General features: G+C 44.5%; 1 protein-coding gene across 1 annotated transcript in view; it reads left to right on the top strand.

Moving 5' to 3' along the window:
- Nucleotides 1–25,889, top strand: part of CCDC148 (coiled-coil domain containing 148) — a gene marked incomplete at its 5' end in the record, with an annotated part of 62,048 nt that overhangs the window by 5,078 nt on the left and 31,081 nt on the right. The window contains 6 exons of the mRNA XM_084265656.1: nucleotides 15,004–15,125; nucleotides 18,507–18,610; nucleotides 19,219–19,301; nucleotides 19,450–19,613; nucleotides 19,858–19,953; nucleotides 20,044–20,225. Of these exons, the coding sequence (XP_084121782.1) occupies nucleotides 15,004–15,125; nucleotides 18,507–18,610; nucleotides 19,219–19,301; nucleotides 19,450–19,613; nucleotides 19,858–19,953; nucleotides 20,044–20,225 (751 nt within the window). The remainder of the gene's footprint in view (nucleotides 1–15,003; nucleotides 15,126–18,506; nucleotides 18,611–19,218; nucleotides 19,302–19,449; nucleotides 19,614–19,857; nucleotides 19,954–20,043; nucleotides 20,226–25,889) is intronic.

Below are 25,889 nucleotides of genomic sequence, written 5' to 3' on the forward strand. Positions count from 1 at the left end.
ACCAAACTGTAATCGTTCCTGCCAGGCTGGGGCTGTAGAATTTCAAGCTGAAATCTAGACATCTTGTGAGCGTGGAGGCAGCAAAGAAAATTAAAGGCGGAAAGAAGATTGAGTCCTGTTTATGGCCTGTATGCTTTCAAGGGTCGCAAGTGAGAGGCTTCAGACAAGCGTGCTTTTTTTTGTACTATGGTGTCAGACAATGGTATGCATCACTTTAAAGTGAAGGTGTGCCAAATGCTTCCCTGCACATAACTCTGGATTTGGCTGGGCAGAACTAGCAAAAGCTGTAGGATGATGCCTGTGCTCCTGACAAAACAACCTGCAGTGGCGCAGGAATTATCTGTCCCTCCTGCTAGTGCACTCAGGCTGCAGACAGCAGTGCCACTGGCAGACCGACATCAGCTAGGGTAGCTGAAGGTGCTGCGATGGAGCCTTTGGTGTCAGCACTAACTCAGGAGGTCCTGCCTTCTCAGGTTGGCCCTGTCAGCCCTGATCCTGTGCCTCCCGCTGGGGCTGGGTTTGGGAAGCCATCTGTTAAACACAGGGCTGATGCAGAATGGCTTTGAAGTGTAACCATAGGTGTGCAAATCACTGCAACTGGGAAACACCTTAAGAGAAGCTAGGCTACAGGAAAATGTATCTCAGCCTAAGGAGAAATTGGGCTTACACACACTGATGTGTTCTTGAAGCACGGACAGGGAAAAAGTGTACCCCCATACTGTCTGGATGAACCAAGCAGGCGGACTGGAAGCTCGTTAAGAAATGCTTACATAAATTGGTCTGTCAGCAGAGCTGTGGGGAGGAGGCCTCCAGCAGAGAGCCAGGGAACCTTACTGTGCAGGTTTGGGTTTTGTAAAGAAAAAAAATCAGTAACAAAGCTAGCATGAAAATGGCCTAGGTGGGAACCCTTTAAATTAAAATACTATTTAGAAGGCAAGAGCAAAGACAGAAGCATGTGCTAAAGGTGAGGACAGCTTAAAATCACCTGCTTCATTCTATAAAATGAAGACTCAGACTTGTTTTGCTTCCTGCTTTATGATACTTGGCTTTAGCTTTCATGACCTGAAAACTGTGTATTTCTAATTGTTCCTTTTGCATTGCTGGAAGGAAAATCTCCTCAGATGGTTTGTCTGAAGGGAGGTGGGGCTGTCATTTAACAACAGCAATCCAGATAGTTTGTACAGAACTTTTAAGGCCACTCCTCAGTGGGTAATTTATTATTTTTTTAGTCTCTTCATAACTTATGTATACTCTGAGCTTCTTCAGCTGTCTTCCAATGGAGTTCTGCTGCTACTTAGTGTTGATTATTTTGGTGTCGGATGGTTTGGTAGATGTGACGGTTCTTATAGGACACGCTGTTCTGCTACAGCTCCTTTAAGATCTACATCCTTATCTGTCCCTGCCTGTAAGATGGCATCTTTATCACATTGGCCCTGCATTATTGTACAGGGAATCCACCCTGGACACTTCTGTGGTACCATGTGTATCCTGCCTCTTGGTAAGACATCATTGCAATTGAATCCTGCCCATTGGCGACCTCTTGTATATTTGTGGACTACCAAGAGTATTTAACACTGACCCCAGCTTCACAGAACACTTGGGTGTGTTCCAGCTTACACAGGCAGCGATGTGCCGGGTGGGATCTCGACTAGCATGGTGTTACCTTGCAGAAGAGTCCTCAGGAGAAAGGCTACGTGTGTGGAAGAGGAGTGGCACCGAACCTTTTTTGCATGTAGATCATCAGGCAGACACTGTTCTTAACCACTCTGGAGTTATCTGTACAGATAACATGGCTTTGTTCCGGAATGTATTTTAAAAGGTGACAATCCTGTGCTTTTCACTTCCCTGCAGGTTCGCTCTGAAGTGCCACCTGTTAGAGAAGGACTGTGTTTCCACAAGTCACCGAGGTGATGGTTCGATTTAGGTTTGGTTTGGGGTTAAATATTCTAGTTACATATGAGTAAGAAGTATTTATTTAATTCATTTTAGCAGTTAGAAGGCAGTGAAATTTTGTACTGGAGCATCACTTCATTGGTGCTGTTCAGCAAGAAAAATCCTAAACACGAAAATGACTTCTGGTAATTTTTTTCACTGTTTGGTTTAGTCTCCTTGTTGGTGTGAATCAGATGTATTTTTGTTTGTTTAAAAAAGAAAAAAAAGACTATTTTTTTTATAGGGATGGCTGAAATGCTGGGTTCCAAAACTGGAGCTGAAATTGCAGGATTTTGTAATACTAACATCAGTCTCTTTAGAGGGTCTCCAGCTACTGCTTTGGCTTTGTTTGTCATTAATAGAAAATAAGGCAAATTAAAAAAGGTCAGAGCACAGCCCAGACACTTTGTTGGAATGCAGGAACGTTGGTTCTATGGCAGTTTTCTGTTAAATCTTTACTTCTGTTGTGGTAAATGAGTACTGTAGATTTGAGCCTTTTACCTGATGGGTGCCAGAGCAGCAGAGTGGTGAAGTTGCTCCCTGCACCATTACAGATGCCCTGCCTTCCTCACAGGGCGATGAGGCAGGAGACAGGAGACAGGCTTCCCCGGGTCAGACACTTAAAGGTCGATTTAACTCTGCGTTTGTTATTCCCTCTGTAATGGAGATAATTGCAGGGCCCTAATGGACGACTCAGTCTCACCTCTGCCAATAAACCTTTACATGTGTTGTACTGTTTAATTTGTAACTTGCTTTTGGTTACACATTGAGGTAATAAATAGGAGGCTAGATGGAACATTAATAATATTAAAAGGTATCAAATAAGTCTCCAAATTTCTTGTGTTCAGATCTAGAAGTGTGTGTATCTGCCTTCAGTAAGCAGAGCAGGGCTGGGACCAGCATTGCCCAGCCACCTGCTGGGAACTTCCCAGAGCAGCTGGGGCTGCCCTGGGATCCCTGGCAGGGCTCAAGGCTGGCACGGATGGGCCTTGGGGCACCCTGGGCTGGGGGGGTGTCCCTGCCCATGGTGGGGGGCACTGGAGGGTGAGGGCCCTGCCCACCCAGGCCAGGCTGGGATGGTTTGCTGAAGGCATCAGAGCATCTCTGGGTTTTGTCTCCTCTGTAGCCAGATGGAACCTGCCTGGTGCACAGCGGGCAGCTGCCCAGCTTTGCCCTGGGTGGTCTGGCCCCTGGCAGGGGTTGTGCAGGTTGGAACACAAGGTAGCAGATGCCAGCTGACTCTTGATTCCAGGCTGTGTGCTGACATGGGTGACTTCATTTCCTACTGGCTATGGCCCTGGTCACTTTTTTAACCCTCCTCCCCTCCCTCCCCTTCCTCTTTCCTTCCTTTTCTTTGCTTGTTGCAATGCTTTTCCCCTGTAGAAAGACTTCAAATTTATTTTGTCTTGGATTTGCTACTTGGAATGTTCAAAGAACAGAGGAGGGATAGCAGTGCCCTTGTAAGGTGCAGCTGCTCGGGCAGGAGATGCACTGTCCCCGCCCTAGCACTGTGACAGGGTGTTCCATGAAGCTGATTGTTTTAAGTGTTACTCAAATTGATCTTCCTACTTTGGATTAAGTTTTACTTAATGAGGGAGTAATGAGATTAGCATAGACAAAAAGGACTGTGTCTCTTTTGGGAACATGCAGTTTCTGATACCTGACTCTGTTTCCAACAGATACATAATTCTTTCTTTAGGGAACGCAAATTTAAATGAGAATCGAACTATGGGACTTCTCCAGCAACTGTTTTGCTGGGGTATTACACTGCATTTTGTTCCTGGGGAGAGGATTGAGTGCCCGGAGATTAAAGCCTTCTGGATGGGTGCCATTTTCAGATAGTTCAACTAGAAGAAAATAGATCCGATTAAAGGATAAAGCTGGTTATTTGTTTGGTGTTTTTACAGGGTGCCTACAATGGGAGTGATTCTCTGCCCCTTTTCTCTAATAGTAATTAGGATTCCAACAACTCCACATTAATACTATCTTCTTTGACTGGAAACTTGCAGTAGCTAAGCAATTCACATTTCCTTTAAACTCTTGAATCTAGTGGAAAAAAAACTGCTTTCCACAAATATCTAAGAAACCTGTGGGCATTAAAAACGAGCACTGAAAATACGGGACTTCTGTGTTTGGGCTGGTTTCTTCTGGAGTTTGGATGTTGTAGGAAGCATCTGTCAAAGTTCCTGTGGATGGGTTCATAAGTGTCAGTGGAGCCCGTGGATGGTTTCTGGTTGGTGTCCGTGTGTGTAACTCGCTGGCAGGCTTGGGACACCCGCTGCTGGGAGGTTCAGCAGCCTTCCTTCTCACAAAATATGAGTAGCTATTAACCTGCCATTGATTATGCTGTTAAATTGTATGTTGTGTGGAATTACCTGGCTTTGTATTATTGATTTGACGTTTAAAGATGTCAGTGGCTTAGAGCGTGCCCCAGAAGTGTGTCTTAAAGAGCGTGCCCAGGGCACTAACCCCATGCCTCCCCTGCCGTGCCCCTGCCCTGCTCTCCATGAGCGGCAGTTTGTCTGAGAGGAGAAAAACGACACTCGTGACCCAAATCTGCTAAGATTTATGTATGCAAATGACTTGCTGCATGGGGGCAGTGAAATCCCTGCTCCTTTAAAGTTAATGGTTAAACTTACTGGGAGTGCTCTTAACTGGGCAGGAACCACCCTTAGCAAGAGATGCCAGGGTGTGAGCGGCAGGCTGCAGGCTTTGCTTGCTCCAGAAATGCTGACTAACCCTTTAGAGGAGAGCTTAATTTCTATTTAAATGAAGGGGAGCTGGATCTTTGCCTTCGCGTTTGGTACTCCTGTGTTTAAGAATATACTTGTCATACATCTCAGACACAAGCGTTTGCAGTAAGGATGCGCTGAAGGGTCTAGAGGAACTGGAGGCACAGTCTGAGAGGTCGTGTTTGTCATTCCCTAGAAGAGTTCTGAATTGTCAGGAAGTGCTAGCTAACAAACAGGAGGAGGGACAGAGGGTTGGTGAACTTCATGCTCTCTACTGTTACTGGGAGGTGTAGTCGTGGCTGGCTGCAGGCAGAGCTGGGTGAGCATTCTTGGGGAGCAGTTTTCCGTGTAGTAAAGGCTTCGGTTCAATGTCCACAGCCTCCTTTGTGCTTTCTCTGTGCACCACATCAGGACTTCCAGCCTGGAGGCTCAGCTGAAGTCTGAACGTAGCCTTGGAGCAGGGTATCTGCACACAGGTGTAGATGAACTTTGATAGTATTGAAGAGGTTTTGAGATATATAAGTGTTCCAGAGAAATACATTTAACTTGCAGTGCCTTTATCATTTCTGCTAGATACTGAAGATACAATACAGTTTTATACAGAGCTTGCCCTTTCCAAAACTGTGTTAGCGTTCATTTGTTATCAGTGTCTTAGTGAAGTCATAATGTTGAATTTGTGATAAGAGAAAATCATGTCCATTAAAAGGCAGGCATCAAATTCAAGTGTACTGTGTCTTTGCAGAAGAGAGAAATGGGCAGGCTTGAAGGGAATAAGAACTTATTTAATTACAGAAAATGGCCAGTAAGTTGTTTTATTGTATCAGTTGGGTTCCTGCAGATGTACTCTTCTGGTTCCTTTTCAAAGGAGATGAAGCTAAGGTGAATATGTGAAGTTTCGTGAAAATGCTGATGTTGGAGTGCAAACATGTCGGCAGAAAGGGGAGATATTAACAATGTGGCCAAGGGATAAATCAGTAAACACACTGGAGGGGTAGCTGTGCTGCTGCTAATCTTTCTAGCATCCACTGTTATTTTTTCAAAAAGGACAGTGTGTCTTGTGCTGGAAGAAGCCTGTCATTTAAAGCAGGCCAGATGGACCCAGATTAAGATGATGGCTCCCAAAACGTGTAATACAGGAGATTGACGCTAGCATGCAGCTGGGCAGGGAACATCAGTAAAGGGGTTTATAGAGAGAAGTGGGTGCGATGGAGCCAGTCTTCTCAGAGCTTTCAAGCACTCCCAGTTTTTCATCAGCAAGTTGTTTGTCTTTCATACAGTGCCAAACAAGAGTCACTGTGTAGTGCTCTCTTCCCAAGTTTCTCAGTAGAAGTAGTGCTAGGATGGCCAGAAACCAGAACACGAAAAAGCAGGCAGGAGGAAGGCTGTTTGAAGAACAGAATTGCTTTAAGCTTGTGAGAGACAAGATTGTTAGCTCCTTGTACAGTTATTTTTCTAAAGACAGATGTTTTGTCCAGCCTTTACATTACTCATAACTCTGAAATGTCTTTCCAGCCTGGTTTATTTTATTTAACCTAATAAAATCTTAACCCTACTGAAGGTTTGATGCAGCAATGAAACTGTTGGGTGGCATCTCCTTTCTTTTCATTTCCAGCTGAAATGCCTGACCTGTTTTTCTTTTAATTTATTTTTAAATCCCATGCTGCTGTGCTTTGACCATGTACAGCAGAGCCAGACTAATACTGTGAGCGGATGGGGAAGGCAGGAGAATAACCAGAAGCCAGCCTGGAAATCGCACTGGGGATGGGTTTGTGTGTGCAAGACGCTGCTCATTCTGCCAGACTTGGATACGGGTTGCTGATACTTACAAAAGACAGTTTGCATCCTCCTGTGCAGTTGTACAACACGTAATGCTAATTGGCAGAGCTCCCTGGTGCGGCTTTTTTTTATATTTTTCTCCTTTTAGAGCTTTTCTCCAAATCTGCTGAGTTGTCTAGTTCTTAGTCCTCCTACAGCGCTCCTTCGCCCTTCCCCTGCTGCTCAGGTCTCCAGGACAGGACTCCACGGTGGTAGTGTCTCTAGCAAAAACAACAGCCTGTTTCTCGTGGTGTGGGTGGGGAGGGAAGCGCGTCTCCATCTGCGAGAAGCTAACCTGGCTGTGCTGTTAGTCACAACCCCTGACCAGCGCTCGCCCATGCCAGGTCCATGCTCTCAGGTACATGGCGGGCTGTGTTTCAGCCAGGCCTGCTGGGCCTTGAGAACAGGCCTGAGCTGGGACTTCATCATGCCTCAGGTGTCTAGAGAGGGGCTTGCACTCACCTGTGGGCTTTGGAGCACCTTGCAGGGTGCAGAGCAAACAGGGGGAAGGCCTTGGCTCGTGCTGCCTGCTGGCCTGGGCTTGAGCTCGCGTCCACCGGTGGTGTGGAGCACAACCATCCTGGCCTGGCTGCCTCGGGATGTGTCAGCAGGGTCAGGGCAGATCCTTCTCCAGGTGCTTTCCAGGAGGGATGCAGTGTTCTATGACATAGAGTTACCACACATGGTCAGCAAAGCTGGCATGCCCTGTCTGCTTTGGACACGATGGGCAGTGAGTGCCTCCTGAGGCCCTGGGGCTTCTGGAGCTTTCCTGATCATGCTCTGCCTGCGCTGGGGCAGAGACAGGAGAGGGAGCACAGATGGATTTTTTAATGTTTTTATTTTATTTGAGCTGTCAGATAAAGTACTTTAGGTTAAACAGTTGCATGATATGATATCTCATTTTGATTTAGGATGTTTGGATGTGAGGTATATGTGGTACTCAAAAACCATCAGAGTAGATTATCCCTTAACGAGTGTGGATATATGGGGATCCTCTGGCTGCGATGCTTAGGAGACCCTTCAGAAAGGGCATTGGGAACCCAGGTTCTCCTCCCTCGTGCCTCTGCATCCCTAACCACTGAGATAAAAGAAAAGGCCCTTCCCTTTCTGAAAATGGTGTGGATTGTACCCAAATTTCCTTGTGGCTGTATTCAAAGGAGTATTTTAAAAGTTTAAATGCGAACATGTCAACCTTCCTGAATGTTTTATTAATCTTTCTGGTCACAAATATTAAATGGATTGATGAAGCTCCTGGATACCGTGTTTGGTACAATCTGCATTTTATGGAAGTTAATAAACTAATCATTAAAAGCACAGGAAATAAACCCGTTCCCAGTGAAAATATACTACGAGTACCAAGAGAAGTTACTGTTGTTCTAAGGAGTGCCACTTCGTGAATAATCTTCCTTTTAAAAAGTATGCAGATTGAAGTTATTCTGATGTAATCTGTGAAGGTAAAAATATTTTTAAGGCAGTCAGCTCCTAGTGAAATTTATTTCTACACTTTACCTATTTCAGCTTCAAACCCGTAGAGGTCCATGGAAAAAAAAATCATTAGCTGTAAGTTATTAGCTCTGTTCAAGCAGCTGCAAACCTTTAAAAATGAATAATTTTTCATCATGAAGTGCAAAGTCTGGGTTGTAAGCTGTAGTATTCATTCCGTGCAGAGTTTCAACTGAAGCTGACAGGAGGCTCGTAGGGGAGAGGTTGAGCAAGCATGCCCAGAATCCACTCACTGCTATCGATTAAATTTGTTGTCTTTAGACCTGAAAATAATTTGATCTTTGTAAAAGTGCTATTATGATGTAAATATACCAAGCCTCACCCTAAATTGATTTCCTTTCCCCTTTTAATACAGACTCCACAACTAGGAGAAATAGTAACATATCAGAGTATTGGCACAGTGGAAATTACTCTTTTTAACGTTACAGAATTCGAACCTTCCCATGGTCTCTTCAAGAGCCAAAGGATGAAGTGCTTACAGGCATTGCTATCTGTATTGAGATGTGGCTCTTGCTAAAAACCAAAGTACCCCCTGAAATACTGGCATTTCTTTCTGTGAACTAGAGCAGAAACACAAGAGGAAGTAGGAAAAAACCCTGGTACATATGATTTTCCACAGGTTATGCTTGTAAGAATGAAACATGTAAGTAGATTTTATGGTCTTTGAAATCGCTGAATCACAGGTCTTTCACTGAGCCCAGGGAGACTGAGAGCAGCAGGGATTTCCTTGGATGCTGATGCAGACCCCGGGCTCTGAGAATACGGTCTGGTAGCAGCTTGCCCATCCCTACTGAGAGTATCTCTGCTCTGATACTGACACGAGCAAACACAGGTCGTAGAACCCAGGATGGAGGCTTAAACGCCCTTTGTAAGGAGTAACCTTGTGAAAGAGCAGTCAGAGCATCTTTAAAGGTGACTTGTACCCAAATATACTGGTGAATTTGCTCTCTGTCTTCAGCGTGGGGAAACTGGGTGCCAAGAATTGCAAGTGCTAGCAGGCCACACAAAGCCAGCTGGCATTGCTGCAGATCTCACTGTGACTTGGGGAGGAACTTCTGATGTTCTGTAGGCAGGTAGGACTATCCTGTGTTGTGTTTCCCTTTGAAAGTTTTTTTGTATGTTTAAATTGAAGAATTCTGGCAACTTGGTGAAAGCTGCTCCTGTCCCTGGGCTGTTACAAAAGTCCAAATGGTGCCACAAAGCATGTGTGGACACCCTGCTTCAAGTGTAATGCAGCTGTATTTCTTTCTGTTTGCAGAATCTCAGCTGATATCTCTGCTGAGGGAAATCAACCTGCTGTGTAAACACTAACCATAGTATGCAAGTCGTGCTACTGGTCTGTAGAGCTCCAGCAGCTCTCTGGAGAAGGGTCATACCCATCCAGCACCCAAGCTGGTGCTTCCCCCTTCTTGCCTTGGCCCCGTGTAGACGTAGGCTGTGTTGATGGTGGAAGAGGAGACATGATGTGATTATTCTTCTCTTTTGTGTTAGTAAGAATATCAGTAGTGTTACAGAAATATCAGGCCACAGGTGAATATTCACATCTTCCTGAATGAGGCTGGGAATTGTGATGACTTAGTCTTCCTAAAAAGAGAGCCTCTTCTAGGCTAGTCAGTCAAAAAGCTTTAAAGTAAATATTTTCAATAGATTGTCATGCTTTCCCTTTCTCTAAATTCAGGTATGTAGTTGATTTACTTGTCAAAGGGAAGAGTAAAATTTAGCAAAGAAAAAACTGCCTGGTTTTGTTTCTTTGTGATTCGCTTTGAAAGCCTTGAGAAGAGACAATTGAAAAGCAGCTCTAAGCAAATATTTTGGGCTTTCTTACAGATTTTTTTTTTCCTACTTTTTGGTCTCTTCTTAATTTAAGTTTTCCTGTTCAATCTTAATGACTGTAAATTCAGTGGAAGATTGTGTCACAATATCATTGTGCTGAAGTTTGCAGAAAGTGCTGGATATTACAGAATTCCATGGGGAATTAGGCCAGTTTGGAGGGTTTCACTGCTGGTGTAGTTATGGTTCTCCCCATGCCCACCCCTTTTTGTAATTACAGAATTTCATGATGTGTCTGCCTCTGCCTGCTCCTGGGAAGAAGATTTTGGAGATTAAAAATCTATGTGAATTAGGACACTAGGAATATTAAACTAAACCTAATGTACAGGTTTGGAAAACAAGCTGAATAAAAATGATTTAAAAGTAAAGTGAACATTTAGACTGTCTTTGTGCATCTGGAAGAAACAAGTAAGGAAATGTAAATCCCTACCTTAAGGATTTACATGTATAGTTAATTTGTTTTAAAACCCCCAACTATTCTAACTGAATATATGCAGTTAGAAAATGATCTGTAGATAAGTTGATGTGTAGATAAAACTTTACCATGACAAATAGGACAAAATCTCTTCTGATGCAGAGAATTACCTCATTTGCCTGGGTGAGTTTGGCAGTGCTGTAGGGTTACAAGCTGAACCCAAAGAATCACTTTCAGTGAAAAAAGGGATCAACAGCATGAACATGCTGACCTTTTCCTTCCTTTCTTTTTCCTTGACTTCTGAGGAGAGTGTAGCCTTCGGGTCAGAACCGTGGATTTATTTACAGGTGAGTATTTAACTGTAAAATGCACATGAGTGTTTCAGAAGGGGGTGAGCTCCCTCGTGCACTGTTGTGTTTTCTCTGTCTTGTGTATCTTTAACTTCAGTCTCTGTGATCAGATGATGATGCTCAGTGTAGCTCCTGCCCAACCAATATTGTCAATTACTTTCAGAACAGGTATGCGAGGGTCCCTTTGCTGTTAATGAATGGTACCTCTTGGGTGAAGACAGATGACATTTAGGCTGCTATATTCTTGGGTTTAGTGCCAGGGACAGGTTCATAGCTTCGTAACACTGAGGAATCTGTAATACCTAATGAAGGAGCATTGAGAAATGTCACACTTCATCAGGGAGTGGTCACGGTTTTCTCCTTGGTTTGGTCATGGAATATTCACTGTACAAACCCTGGTGCTCACAAACTTCATTTACTCTGTGACTTGTGTGGTTACCCTGTACAGAATTAATGTGGGTCTGCCTTTGTGGCACTGGGACAGAGGTGGGGTGTATCTGTGTGATGATGTGACTACACTTCCAACTGCACTTACTGATTGTTTTCAGCACTAGTGGCAGCTCATCCATGACACTGTTGTCCATCTAGGTCAGACTTTTACCCTGTAGCTGCTTTGGGTGATTCTGCAATGCAGACACTTGTCATGAAGAAACATGGCTCACAGGAAAGCACAGTGCTTAGTACCTCTGGTTGCAGTCTCACGTTGCTAATTGAAATGAATAGCTCTCTGTCAGAGGAGTTCCCTCTAAATTGCTTCTGCTGCTCCTCCTTCCCTCCTAGCTGCATCGTGCCACTGCTGGAATTTGTGTGGATAAAGTGGTTCAACTCAGCAGAAGAGCAGAAAAGGAGCTCCTCAGTACAGAAGTGACCAGGTCTTGCTGGTCTGCTGCTCAGTGTGCTGGTCCTTGCTGTGGGACCACACAGATGTCAAAGGTGTGACAGAGTGGATGGAACTGTTTTATGGGGCAAATCTTGGTAAGGTAGAGTTGGGCTTGGGGAAGAGGGATGTGGGGGGCCTGGGTGGCCATGGCCTTCCCCTTCTGGCATTCCTCAGCTGCTGGTTGACTTCAAGACACACCTTGTTTTGATCTCTGGCTTGTGCTTGTATGCAAGACCCGTGATGATGGAGCTCACTTCATTAAGGGGAAAGTAAGGGGAATAAGACATCGAATTTTTACAATGTTGTGCATCTAATTGCATCTGAAATGTCAGGTTTATTCCAGGATGCTGTGAGTGCTTGATACGTGCTGCCTGATGCAGCTCCTCATGGGGAGCTAAGCCACAGCTGCTGAAACAGTTGATTGGGTTGACAAGTGTTAACACTGAGACTCTTACAGGGGGTGTATAGGGATCTATACATAAACCACAGTCTCTCAATAGAAGAAAGTCATCTTGTCAGGGTAAATCTCTAAGTAACAAAGAACACCTACAACAGTTACCTTACATTTGAGTCAATGGGATTGTTGTATTTTCAAAGCACAAGCAAAGAAGAGATGATCCGTGTCATGCCATTATATGTTCATGAAGGAAATAATACTTTGTCTTTTTTTTGGCTGCTAAATGATAGGAGACACAAAATCTCTCTTAAAATGAGAGATGAACCTGTGGAATTTCTTTATTGTTACATTTTCAGAGAGATGTGTCCTCTCTTCTCAGGAAACAATACATATGTTTTTGAATGTGTTTTTAGATTGCATTCACAGTGTTTGTGTTCTCAAAACATCTGTTTGTTTCTCAACAGGTATAAAAAAGCATATAAAAATGAGTGCTCCAGACCATGGAACACTCTCTGCAGCCCGTAGGATCAGTGGTGGGGGTATGTATGCTGTCGTGTTCAAATGTAACTTTTATCACAATCTAGAGTAAAGCTATTTATGAAATACTCAGTGCAATTAGTAGCTGCATATGGAAGTGTTCTGATCATAGAATCATAGTGTGGCCTGGGTGGACAGAGCCCCCAGAGCCCCCCAATGCCCCCCTGCCACGGGCAGGGACACCCCCCAGCCCAGGGTGCCCCAAGCCCCATCCAACCCGGCCTTGAGCCCTGCCAGGGATCCCGGGGCAGCCCCAGCTTCTCTGGGCACCCTGTGCCAGGGCCTCCCCACTCCCCAGGAAGGATTTCTGCCCCCCAGCCCCTCTCCATCCCCCTCCTGCAGCTGGAGGCCGTTACCCTGGGCCTGGCCCTCCCTGCCCTGGGCTCCAGCCCCTCTCCAGCTCTCCTGGAGCCCCTCGAGGGAGGGGAAGGGGCTCAGAGCTGTCCCCAGAAGCAGCCTTCTCTTTTCCAGGCTGAGACAGCCCAACTCTTCTCTTCTCCTCTGGAAGATGAGTGTCCCACCTTTGTTCTGACACCTGCATCAAAATACACCATCCTGGAATTAATTGTTGATCTCTGATGCTGAAACATCATGCTATCATAGTTTTCAAAGATCCTGGGGTTCACAAGCACCATGCCAAGGAGCTGTACTTAATGACTTGCAGCAGCAGCTAACTCTGTTCAGCAGTACTAGTAACAGCTGCCAGTTATTTTATAATGCCTGTGACAGGATCCATCTCTGACCTACCTCCCAGGTGCTCCCAGGCATTGTCTGCAGGGAGCCCGAGTTAGAAGTGTCAGGGAATTGCTGTGAAGCTCCTGCCCTGTCCTGCTGCTCCTGTGTGTGGGCACTGCTACTGCCCCAGATGACTCCTAGCAGACTAGGAGTGATTGTAAGCCTTTGGGAGCAGTAATGAAAGAGTAACAGGCTTAGGAGGAAAATCTGGCTGAGTGGCTTTTCTGAGGGTTTGGCAGCTGAACTTTTCCTCCTCTGAAGGCTGGATGATTTCCCGTGATCTCTGCTGGATGATGTCAGCATCCCCACAATCTTCACCTAATCTTGCTGATTTAGGGGGATGAGAACTTGAAATTTGGATTGATGGAAATAAAAGCCTAGAGATGAGCAAAGCTGCCTACAGGGCTACAAACTGGGAGAAAGGAGATTATTCATGCTAAGCTCATAGGAGGGATAACATGGGAGAGACTGGTGGATCAAACTGCTGAGTGTTCTTTGTGTGAGCTATATAGAGAATAAAAAAGTTGTAATACAAGATCTGGGCTGTAACCTGCTCATCTTAACACTGCTTTGGGGGAATAACTTGCATGTTGAGAAGGTGAGAGGAGAATAAAGCAGGACTGACAAACAGGAGGAGAGGAGGAAGCTGTCCTGTGTGTAGGTGGTGTACCCTCTGGAGTTGAGAGGATGGGAACTGCAGAGGGATTGCCTGTGGGAGATGCAGGTGCTGATTAGAGGGTGAGACAGAGCAGCTCTGTGTTAAGGGGAGCCTGGTGCTGCCCAGTAAGCCAGCAGAATCTTTTGACTAGTATTAGACAGCTCTGTATTTCAGGTTACCTTGAGAGTGCTTCTCTTTCTGTTGATGAAACTTCTTGGGACAGGATTAGCAGCCTTGGTTGTCTGTTTTTGTTCTGATATTGCTGCTGGTGATCTCAGTCCTTGGCTCACCCAGGTTTGAGTGTATATAATATGCTTGGGATTGAGGTGGCTATGAAATGGTGGCAGTTATCCTTCTCAGGAACTTGGTGAGGGGGAAGAGAAAGGTAGGCAGTGGATTTTTAGGAACATGAACTCATGGGAGGGCTCCACAGTAAACCTCGGGTGACTCTTGTTTGGGGACTATGGTAATCCCTCAGTGAAACTCCTTGAAGGGTTCATTCTAAATGATCTTCCTTGTGGTGAAGGACCAGCTGGGTGAAATCTGGATTGCTTTCAGAGGTTTTTTTGGCAAAGCTACTTCTGGGGCATTTTGGACAAGAGTCTGTCCCAGTCCTTCAAACACTGGTGGTAGGATTGCAGGAAGCAGGCAGTATCAGCAGTGTTGCACGCAGCAGGAACCACATGTTTTCCTTGCATTTTAGTGTCTGTCTCTGTTAGGAAAGTACTTTAATTTCCTGGGGCCTACAAAAGTTTAATGGAGAAATTACAGTGTTCTTGCAGCTGGAGATTCGATGGGAAATGTAACAGCAGCTCACTCCACATGTAGTTAGTAGTTTATATACCTTTTACTCCTATTGCTCAGTCCCTGGACACAGGCTGAGGTGGTTTTCCAGATTGCCAACTAAGAATGCATATATTGTATATATCAGACCTTTCTAAAATGCCTGTAAACCCAGTTTAAAGGGAATTGTTGAGTTCACATATAAAAAACCCTTTTAAATAAATTCTTTGTAAGTAGGTAATGTTTCTTTTGTAGTTTCAACTGCCTTGTCTGTTTCAAATTTTTATTTATCAAATAACAATCCCTTTGTTATGTAAACTTTTAATGTTTAAAATACACTGCTTCTAATTTCTATCTATGCTTTAATTTTATGACTCACACTTCAACTATTTCTCCAGAGTTTGAGATGACTCTGTGTGTTTTATGTGGCAACTAGGAAATCTGGTGATTCCTACAAGAGATGGGCTTTGCAGGCAGAAGTATAAACCTGTTGACTACAAACACCTGCAGGAACTTGCTGCAGCTGAAAAAAGGGCATCAGCTGCAATTGAATTAAAGGTATGGGCTTTATACTACTTGTAATGGGAATGATTTTAAAAGTGAATGGTGTATGTGTTTTCATTGTCCCAGTGAACGTGAGAATGAATAGGGATACCAAACTGCTGTAACAGTGTCCAGCAAAAGGGGGCAAAAGACCAAGACTTTGTCACAGTTAGTGTCACTGTGATTTGGGCATGTCGATGTCAAAATAGGGGATTTCTGTGAGTCAGAGGCACAAAATACACGTGGAGTCTGCTTCCCAGAGGACAGGAGCGGTTTGTGCTCTGAGGAGATTCACCCAGACTCGCTGCAGAAACTGCTCATTACCCCCATTACTGCTTGTAACAAGGAACTTGCAGGAATAAATGGGAAGGGGGGGTTGAGCAAGAAAGAAGCAGCCAAGAGTACAAGAAGTGAGGATTTCACAGAATCCCCAGGTTGGAAAAGCCCTTCAAGCTCATCAAGTCCAACCGTCCCTGTCCTGTGCTGACCCAGCTCCCTGAGCACCTCATCTCCCCTCTGTGAAACACCCCCAGGGCTGGGGACTCAGCCCCTCCCTGGGCAGCCTGTGCCACAGCCCCACAACTCTTTCAGTAAAAAATTTTTTTCTAATATCTAATCTGACCCTGATTTCCAAAAGTCAAGCTGAGGCAGATGGTAAAAAGGAAGTTAAAGGGGTTTTGTAGCCATAAAATGTACATAGAGAGCTCGGCAGTTAGAAAGGTGTAAATAGCTCAATGTGGGCCAAACGGTAAATAGGATTAGAATAGTTATTACTATTGAAGTTTAACAAAAACTTTATCTCTAATTTTATTAAGAATGATGGTTTATAATGTATGGACAAAGCAGGGTCTCTGGCAGAACTGAAGAAGCAGCAAGAGTCAGAGCTGTCAAGCTGGAAAGAAGGCTGGGTGCAGTTCTAAAATTGCCTTTGCATCTAAAACACGTTTAGAAGCTCTTTGAGCAGAAGTTGTGAAGAGCAGTGTATTGGTTACACGGCCACATGCTGGTTTATTTGTTCTGATGCTGTTTACGTCTCAGCAGATGGAACCAGCGCAGTGCCAATGAGCATAACTTACTAGTTCCCAGGCCTGTCCTGAAGGCTGTGCAGCAGAAGGGGGTTGCTCATGCAGATCTTCATTTCACATAGAAAAGGGTGACAGCGAATGAGAGAAAACAAATCATGCATTCCTTGGAGTACTGCCTCCTGCAGTGCACCTAAGGGTCATGTATCAAAAGCTCTGGCAAGTATTTCTCCCTGGTTTGGCGGTACAAATTCTACTGAGTTAAGTCAATAAACTAGCTTTTCATTGTCTGCCTGTTGGTATTGCACCTCTGCAAGTGTTTTCAAAGGGAGCAGACAGTGAAATATACATGCTGAAAGCTCCACAGAGAATAGAATGTGTTCCCACCTACTACTCCCTTGTTGCTGATTCAGGCTACTCAGGTTTGGAAGTGCTGGGTTACTCCTCTGTTGAGGCAGAGCCATGCAAGCACGTAGCAGCCAGTTGAAAAAAAAAAAAAGAAAAAAATACAGCACTTATAGGCAAAAGCTCCTATTGCAGCAGTTACATGGGTGTCATTGCCGTTGCTGTATTTTCAGGAGCGTGTTAGATTTCATGTACTTCAGCTTTTGCTCAGCTTTACAGCTGAAGATGGGTGTATTTTCAGTTTACTTTAAATACAGTATTTTGTTTGATTACAGTAAGATGCTTAAAAACAGACCTCAGCAAAGGAAGCTATAAATAACTTTTTAAATGAAAAAGCATGGAAGCCATGCATAGCAGCAAGTGAAAGCACTGCTTCCATTCAGCAGCCCTGTGGCGTGGGGGTGGGAAGCACGGCACAAGTGCTTTCAAACACTTACAGCACAGGCACGTCTGTGGCTTCTTGAGAATGCCTTGTTCCTTGTTGACTGGCAGTCACAGCACCTCTCCTCAGCACCTACTGCAACTTCTTAGCCAAACCCACCACTAAAGCAGCTTGCCGCAAACCCCCAGTGTGTTACCCAGGTCCCAGTCGGGGCAGCTCCTCGCCTGACTGTCTAGAAACCTGGTGACATCAGCCAGAGATACTCGTCTCGGGCTCACCGGAGAGGGGTAAACGTTCCTAGTTTCAATGCTGTAGGTATTTTGTCTTAAAGTAAGGTTTTAGCTTTGGTGGAGGGTGGATGGGAGGCTGAGATTGGTGGTGTGATGGGAGCCCTGCTTACCTGGGCAGAGTCTGCACAAAGCTCCCCAGGTGTCCTCTTTGAGGAGCCCGTGGGCTTCACCCGCCTGGCCGGTGGAAGGGTTTGCTCTCTGTGCTCCTGGTAGTGTGGGGCCTTGTCTGGCTTCCCAGGCAGGACAGTTGTCAGAGCAGCTTAATTCCACCTGAGCCAAGTGGAAAACTGGTGTAATTTCTTTCCTGAACTAGATGTGGAGTGAGATCTTTATTAGTCTCTTCCTGTTAAGAACTAGGACATGAGTTTCCAATCTCTTTCTTGTCTTGCTACTGTTCTGCAGTAGGATAATGTATCTGCGTGAAGGGAGGTCTGCAGAGGAAGAAAGAGGGGGTTGTATGTGAATTGTGTGAGCCCATGAATCAGAGGTGGTTTGCCCCTAGAAGAAGTTGGCTGGGACAGGGATGAGGTCCGGTGCAGTGGAAGGAGGTGGTGGCTAGGTGTCCAAACAAGGAGCAGGACAGGAGCCAGTTCTGAACTGAAATGCTGCTTTTCCCTGAGTATCCACGAAGCAGCCAGAAGACAGTTGTGGTGGTGGGAGGAGGAGAGAAAACTGGCTTGTCTTGGGGGCTTCTGTCAGCCCCAGACTTCTGACCCTTTCCCTAAGTTGCTGGTTGGCCAGAGTCATCTGGCCACTGCTTCCTCGGCCTTTCACCAGCAGCTTTTCCTGTAGTTTAAGCAGTAACTCCATCTGTCTCAAAAGCACGTCTCTGGTTTATCTGCAGAAGGAAGTGATGTTTTTGTGAAGCCCTCAGACAGCTTCAGAGCCTCTTTTATTGGATGGATTTTGAAAAATCACTCCTTTAGTCATCAATTTTTGAAATTCTTTTTCTTGAAAGACAGGCTTTCACTCTTTCATCTTCACCCCTGTAAGAAAGTGTATTTTTCTTTCTTCTGCTCCTCTTCCCTCATGGGAAATAGGGATGGGAAAGAAAAGGAGAAAAAGGGAAGGGAGAAAACGGCCTGTGCTCTTTTTCCTCTCGTTCAATTGTGGTTTGAGATGGAGTATTTTCTTCACTAAAATTGGTCACATTTGAACCCATATTCTTTAAAAGAACACAGTTTTGGAAAAAAGCTTTTAGATTCACCATTCTGTAGTTCAGTTTCCATATGAAAGCATTTGATATGAAGCTGTTGAACAGCTTCAGAATACTTACAGGCTTTAATTTTTCCTGCAGATTAAAAAAACAGAGCAAGTTTCAAAACTTAAAAAAGAGCAAATGCTGCTGAAACAGCATCAGCAAGTGTGGTGGCAAGAGCATAAAAGGCTGAGAGAGGACAGGTAAGAGCAGAGGAATCTTAATTAGCTATCGTTAAAGAAATACTTGGAGAGGCAGATTGTGGTGTGGCCCACTTGATTCAAGGGCTGTGAAGAGGACCCGAAGTGAAGATAACTTCTGTGCAGCACATGAGTCTGTGATACACATTGAAGGGGGTCTGCAGGCCTGAAGAGAACACGCACAGAGAGGAGGGCATGGGGGGGTGTTGTTCTGTACATAACCCTCGTGATGATCTCATAGCTGTTTAGTTGACCTGTCATATCCTTCAGATGTTGTATTGACGGAGTATCCAGAGTTGTCAGATGCTCTTTAATTCCTTCAGAGTCTGTCTCTGGATGTGCATGTTGAGTTCATGCTTACAACGGGGACCGTTAACACTGTTCTTGCCTGTTAGTTTGTGGACAGTTCATAGAGCAGATCAATGACAGCATTTTTTGCTCAGAGGAGGGTGGCTTCAGTACCACCTCCATGTCAGTCCTGCACTTTATCCTTCCCAGGCAAAGAATCCTGCTTTTTACTTTATTATTGGAGTACTTGAGGTTTATTGTTCTTGAAAACTCGATGAGTGAGAATTTAAAGCTTTTGCAAAACTTTTATTTATACCTTCCAGGCAAAAAACAGAAGCAGAAATAAAGACTTTTCTTGAGGAAGAAAGCCATAAGCAAAACTTTTTTTCAGCTATGAGGGACTTGGGTAAGAATGGTTATTAATTTTGTCTATAAAAGCCAAGAAATTATCTTGATTATTGAAGTCCCTGTCTTGGCAGGCTTAGATTTAGAAAGCACAGTGCCATGGAATATTTTGTGTGTTTGAGAGAGCTTTCTGTTTCGTCTGGATATAGAGCACAGATTGTCAAAGGAGCGGGACACACACCACACAAACACTGTAGTTCCTCTTTGGCAGCTCAGAGAGGGTTTGGAACTCGGTCTGGCTGACATGAAGCGTTACCCCTCAGAGGGATCTGGTTGGAAATCTAAAACAAATCCAACTGAACTGTTACAGCAGGTCAGTGTTTTAACTTTCACATTCTATTATCACTGTTTTTAGCATCTTCTTTTACTTTTATGTAATACTTTGAGAATAAAACTCCAATCCAGAGTGCCCAGTAACCTCTGTACTTGCCACAGTGCCAGTCTGCTTCCCTAAGAGTTGGGAAAGCATGGCAGTGTGAACTGGAAATCAGCTCTAAACAAGGTCTTCCATGTTAACACAAGATGAAGAGGTAACAGTAACGTATTTCATGAAATAGATGAAATTGGTGAAGAAGCAGCAGAAGGCAATTCTGGAACTCCTTATCCTCGAAAGCCTGGCTTTGGAAAGAGAGCTTGAAGACTGTAAGAGAGAAGTAAGCTTGTCCTTAAAGGTTTAATTAGCACTTTTTCAGATAGAAAATATAATGCAGAGTAGTCTGCTGAGTGGCATTGTTTCCTCTCAGGCATTAGCACAGTCTTCTGATGAGAAAAACAGACTTTTCCTTGAAGTCCCTCCAGCACTGCTGTCTTTGGAATGCCCCTATCAGGAGCTGAAGACCTTCGTTATCGATGAATACCGAAAGCTTGCAAGCGGGTACTGGTCTAAGCTTCAAGAGATTGATCAACAGTTGCAAGTTTTACATAGGTAATGACTTTGTGTCTGGCTTTCTTTTGTTTGGTATAAAATAAATGTGAAGTATTCTGTTGAACACATAGTTGTAGTCAACATGGTTGACAGACAGCCCAGCTCTGGGGTTAAAGAGTCAGTAGCTCTTTGCTGAGGGAATGGAGGCGGTCCTGTCAGCAGCTCTCCTCTAGAACAATCAGCAAAGTCTTTTGTGGATTAAAGAACCAGCAATCTGCTGTGCATCAAATGTCCTCTTCATGTGCTTTTGTACAAATAGAAATTAGTCTTTCTGTATGGTAATCACACTATCAGATTTATGCCAGAAAATACAGTCTTTGGGGGGGAGATCTAGAATGTATTTATCTAGAAAGTGACAAATACATTCAGTCTTTTCACAAGTCTTGATTGCTGCCCTAACTCTTACCACAAAGACATGTAAAGAAATGTGTGTGGCTCTGATTCAGAGCAACTGAAAGGAGGAGAGATCGTTCTATAAATGAAAAAATACATAGAAGGAACATAAATACTCACAATGGTCTAGAAATGGAGCATACATATCTACTAATAGTATAAAGCTAACTGGAGTCCTGGTGAGATTGAGCTGCAGATACTGGACCAGCCTTGAGGACTTCTTGCCATCTGGTGATACTCTTCTGCCTTAGAATGGCATCAGGTTTTACAATTCTGATTAGGAGAGTCAGAGGAGTGGTTTGAAGCCCAAGTAGAAGAAACGGGGGAGAGCAGGAAGGTCCCTAAATTTCTTTGGTAAAACAATCACATGCTGCTTCTAAATCTTCCTCTCTCTCTAGGTGTACCTACAGTGCAGCACTTAACTCTTCTGCTGGAATAGTTTGGGGGTGCTGAAACAGGTTTGGGATGTTGGCTCTCATAGAAACTGGTGCTATAATCTGTGTGTAAATCTTGTGTAAATTATACAGATGCTCTGCAGGTTACCTAAGACCTGTAGGCTATGACTGTAGTGCCCTAGCTATTCTAACGTGATGCTTATAAAAATTGTTCTCATCTTTCCAGTATTTCTGAAGTGGCAAGTGGCAATTTTCCAGCAGCTCCTCTGCTGCTGGCTCTGATGCTGTGTTAGCTGCTCACGTGGAAGAAGTTTTCACAACCTCTGTAAGAAAATCTGTGGCAAATGATAAGATTTTTAATATGGACAAAGTCTTTCTAGTGGCTTTGATACTAATTGTGCTGAAGCTTATGATCAGCACAGTTTTGGTGAAAATTCATAAATTCAAATCCCTTGATCCACACAGCACGTGTGTGACAGGGTAGCAGACAGACCTGAGCTGGGCAACAGAATCTGAACGTGGTTGAACAGCCTGTACGTGGTGTTCTCATCCATCACGTGCCAAGTCTGAATTTAGGCCACAAGCTAGCTAGTTTTGCACTGATAATTAACTAGCATCAAGACTTTAAAGGTAAAATACCTGATTTGTAAGGGAATGAAATTCAGCTGTAGGCAGCAGAACATTAAAGGGGCTGAGTTATGATCTAGTTGGGAGAAGAGAAACGGCTGTAGCTGGTGGTGGTGGCAGCAATCTGCTGGTGGGATGTAGGGGTGGCTGTGTAGGAAAATTTACCCAATTTGGATCAGTGAGTGCCAGTACTGTTAGCTGGGGATGCCTGAAGTCATAAATGAACCATCAGCAATTATCCCAGGCATTTTAGTTAAAGCTGGAATTCAGTCTCTTTTTTTACCCGTTTGCCTTCTGCTCTCCAGCTCTTTGATGTATTGCTCACTTGTGTTTCTGGGATCTTATCCACAACACTAAAAACGCATTTTCAGTTAAAAGCCAAGATTTTGTTCTTGTAGAATTGCTTCCTTCTAAGACTGCAGAAGGTACACCACTCCTGGTCACTCCACTTCCATCGGCAGGTACAGCCTGGTGACCTCAGTGTTCTGTCAGGCATCAGGCTGGTCCCACTAACACAGGCAGTGCTGTCAAAGGTTTCGTGGCAGATTTTTCACCTTGGTATGTATCCTACTGATTAATATAGCCTTAATGAGGCCCTTGCAATTACTGCTGCTGCTCTATCCCCAAAGATAGTAGGCATTCTCCTGCATTACACCTTTTCTCATTCCTGTCATTTGAGGAGTTGCTCTGTGGAACAACGTGACTGTGATAACACAACTCAGCCACTCCTGTCATTCTTCTCGCATCGCATGCTTGAATGAACAGTAAAGAAATTGTAAGGTAACAGCAGTCTTGTGGTGTTAAACACCTCACTGTGTAACTGTGCAGGCTGTCTGGGAAATGTGCGTAGAATTTCCAGAGAGAAAGATCAGAACAAGGTAATATTCTGCTCTGCTCTAGTCTGCATGCCTTGCAGTCCTACCAGAATCCAAAGTGTTACTGCTTTTAGAAACGGAAGAATTTGGCTGTTTTCAAGCATAATAGACAGTTTATAATGTTTTTAACACCTTAATACACTCTTACTGCTGCAAACCTCCAAATTCTTGTATTTGGGAAATACCCAAGTCCTGAGTTATCCCACCAATTGTGGACTTGGAACTGATATGTGTGCTATAGCTGATAATTCTCTAAGCACTATATATTTTTGCCACCATTCCCAAGAATGTCTGAATAATTCAAATAACTGAAGGGTGGAGTGTTGGACATTCAGCACTGTCTCCTCTGCAGCATCCTTTCCAACAAATGGGGGATTATGACTAAGTCATACTTAGTTCCTCTTTTCAGGCCCCTTACTGGGATCTAGTGGTACATCAATTGGCAGTGACATAACAGTCAGGGAGGTTCAGGTCTCACTTGATGGTATTGTTGCAGCCTGAACAAGCCAGCAGTGCATCAAGTATACGCTGCGATTGCAAGGGCTGTGTGGGGATAAGAGGGTGAGGAGGGAGCTCCCCTTCCGAGCTGTTTGTATTCTTCAGAGTCTGTGAAGCCAGGGATTAATGCTGGGGAAATCTGTTTCAGAGCATGCAGCTGCCTTAGGGCTGTTGAATAGAAGGCAATCGCTGTGTTTCAGTTCTGAAACAAAATAAAGATTGCAGTGTTTTACTGCAGAGCGATGCACACAGGACAGGCAAACGCTGCAGCTAAAATTTGGGTCGTGCCTTCCACCTCCTAAAAGTTTGTCACCATCTTGGCACTGAGCAAGTCTGATATTAGCATAAATATTAATGTGAGATGAATTGGCATTCCTCAGACTCCTTTCAGGTGAGATCTTCCTTTCTGGGACTTCCCCAAAGTTTAAGTGAGGTGACATCGTGAACTCATCAGGCAGATTTTGGGATTCTCCCTGCGTGTAATGGTGAGGAATACACTGTGCTGGGTGGTGCTGGGGGGGGTTTTGGCTATTTGTCTGAGCAGCTGACAATCTCTGCACAGCTGACAAATGTTGGCACAGCTGACATACCAGGGCACTGGCAGTCAGTGTGTCTCTACTGACAAAAAACTACTTGTAGTTCGAACTGTAGCTGATGCTCCCCAGATTATCTTCCACAAACTTTAATTTCTTGTGTTGTTCATGAGCAGTGTAGAACTCCATTGTGAGCAGACCTGGAGAGGAATGCACGAGTTGGGGGAAGCCTTGAGAGATGAGGTGCAGGTGGCAGAAACTGAGGCAGCAACTGGTGCATCTGCCCTGTGTGCAGACCTCACCAGGGTGGCCCTTGGAGCACATGGCCTGTGCCTCCCCTGCTCTCAGGCTCTCGGTGTAATGAATCTTTCCTGGTCATGGTGCATCTCCCTCTGCCTTGCTCTTCAGGAGGCAGAAGACCTGCATTTGTTCCTAAACCTGAGTCATCTGAAATGCTTGAGGGAAATTGTTAGGAAAGAGTTTCAGCTCTTAGAACCTCCTTGTTACTGTCACCAAGATAACATGTCCGAACGGCACCGTACTGGGGTACCTCAGGGCTTCCTGAAGAGGATTGCTGCTTCCTTTCAGAAATTACCAGAGGGAGTTCAAAATCTAACCCAGGAACTAGCAAACACTCCTAGGATGGCTGGTATTCCCTCTGAGTAAAGGCTGGCAAGGTTTCATAGTTCTTCTAATAAACAAGTAAATAAAATATTAGGGTGATAAGAATGCTAGGGGTCATCTTAAAGTATTTGTGTGCTCAGTTCAGCATCTGTAGGAGCGGTTGAAGTGAGAGAGATTGAAATCATAACAAAGAATAATTAGTTTGTTCATTATGCTTCAGAAAGCCTATACCTATGATAGCAAATTATGGCACAGTGTTTCTAAAATTAATAAATGAACTGGTTTCACATAAAGCTCCCTCTAGAGAGAAGAGTGGAAAACATTAATTCCTGAGAACGGGTTACAAGGTGTTTTTCTTAGAGGCAGCAGGTCACTCTTAACATCTATTCACAGAAAAACAAAACACATTAAAGTGTACCTAGAGTGCAAGAAACGAGGTGTTTAGTGCTAGGGAATAGTAATTGAACGTTTCTTCATACTGGATTATCATGGAGTTGCCACCACTCTGATCCTGGAGTGATGACTCTGTGCTGGGAGCGTGGCAGTAAGCTGAGAGCCGCTTTTATGTCACGAAAGTCAGAGGGTGAAGAATTGCAGCAGGGAGGAAACACCTCTGATCATTAGCTGTCTCCAGAAAGATGGTGAAGGTTAAATCCCTCTTAAGACCATAAGGGTAAAAATAAAGTCCCTTAGCCTGCATGAAGGAAGCTGTGAAACGAATGCCTTGGGGTAGGTGAAGATAAGTGGATGTCTGTCTACATGTGTGCCCAGGTGTGGCAGAGCCTGCCAAGTAGGACGCAGGGAGGAGTGACGCTGCAGTGCTGTCAGCAGAGACTGGATCCCCTCACTGGCAGGGTATGACTGCAAAACTGATTTGTTGGAAGAGGATATTGTGTCTGCTGCCTTGAGATGTGCCTGTGGGTGAAGCTCTCCCTGTCTCAGTACTAACAGGCCTGGGGATGCTTTCCCCTTTCCGCCCCCCATGTCCCAGAATGTTGTTCGATGGTGACAGTGCACCGTGGTTCTGGTGTACAGTGCTACTGGAAGAAAAGTTGTATTGAACTGGATTAGGTAGATTATTTTTTAATACTCGTGTTCACTGTTCTTTCTTTAGAGACAGTGCTAGATTGTATCATCAAATCTACTTTAATATTAGTTACATATAAGCATCTTGCAAAAGTTCCTCTTTTTTTAAATACCTGGTGTTTCTGCCTGTGTAAGGACAAAATTGTGATGTTCATGCAATGCCACCACTGCCAGCTCCAGCAGCCCAAGCTGCAAGCAGAGGGAGCCTGCAGGAATTTGGTGGGGGTAGAGCCATGGGACTGCTGCCTTTTAATTCTCACTAGATTTAGTCACTCTTGAAAGCGGGTCACTGGGACAGAGACACCTCTTGCTTTTGTGTATTGCTGCTCTTACACTATTGCTGACAATAAAAGCCTGATGTTAGCATAGGATGGGAATGGTTGGACTTGATGATCTTCAAAGGTCTCTTCCAACCTTGTGATTCTGTGATTCTTGCTACTCTAGTTGTACAAAATACACAAATGCATGCTGATTGCTACACCTCCTGTTTTACAGACTTGTGATGCTTATGCCTTACTGGTGAGGTGCTGGCTGTCAGAAGCTTGGGTTTTAAACTAATTCTTCGTTTAGCTACATACAGGTGTTATAAATTAATTTCGCTGTGGTGAGCATTTAGTGCTCAACTGATCATTC

The sequence above is a fragment of the Gallinula chloropus genome, assembly GCF_964237585.1.
Source record: "Gallinula chloropus genome assembly, chromosome: 5".
NCBI classification, from domain to species: domain Eukaryota; kingdom Metazoa; phylum Chordata; class Aves; order Gruiformes; family Rallidae; genus Gallinula; species Gallinula chloropus.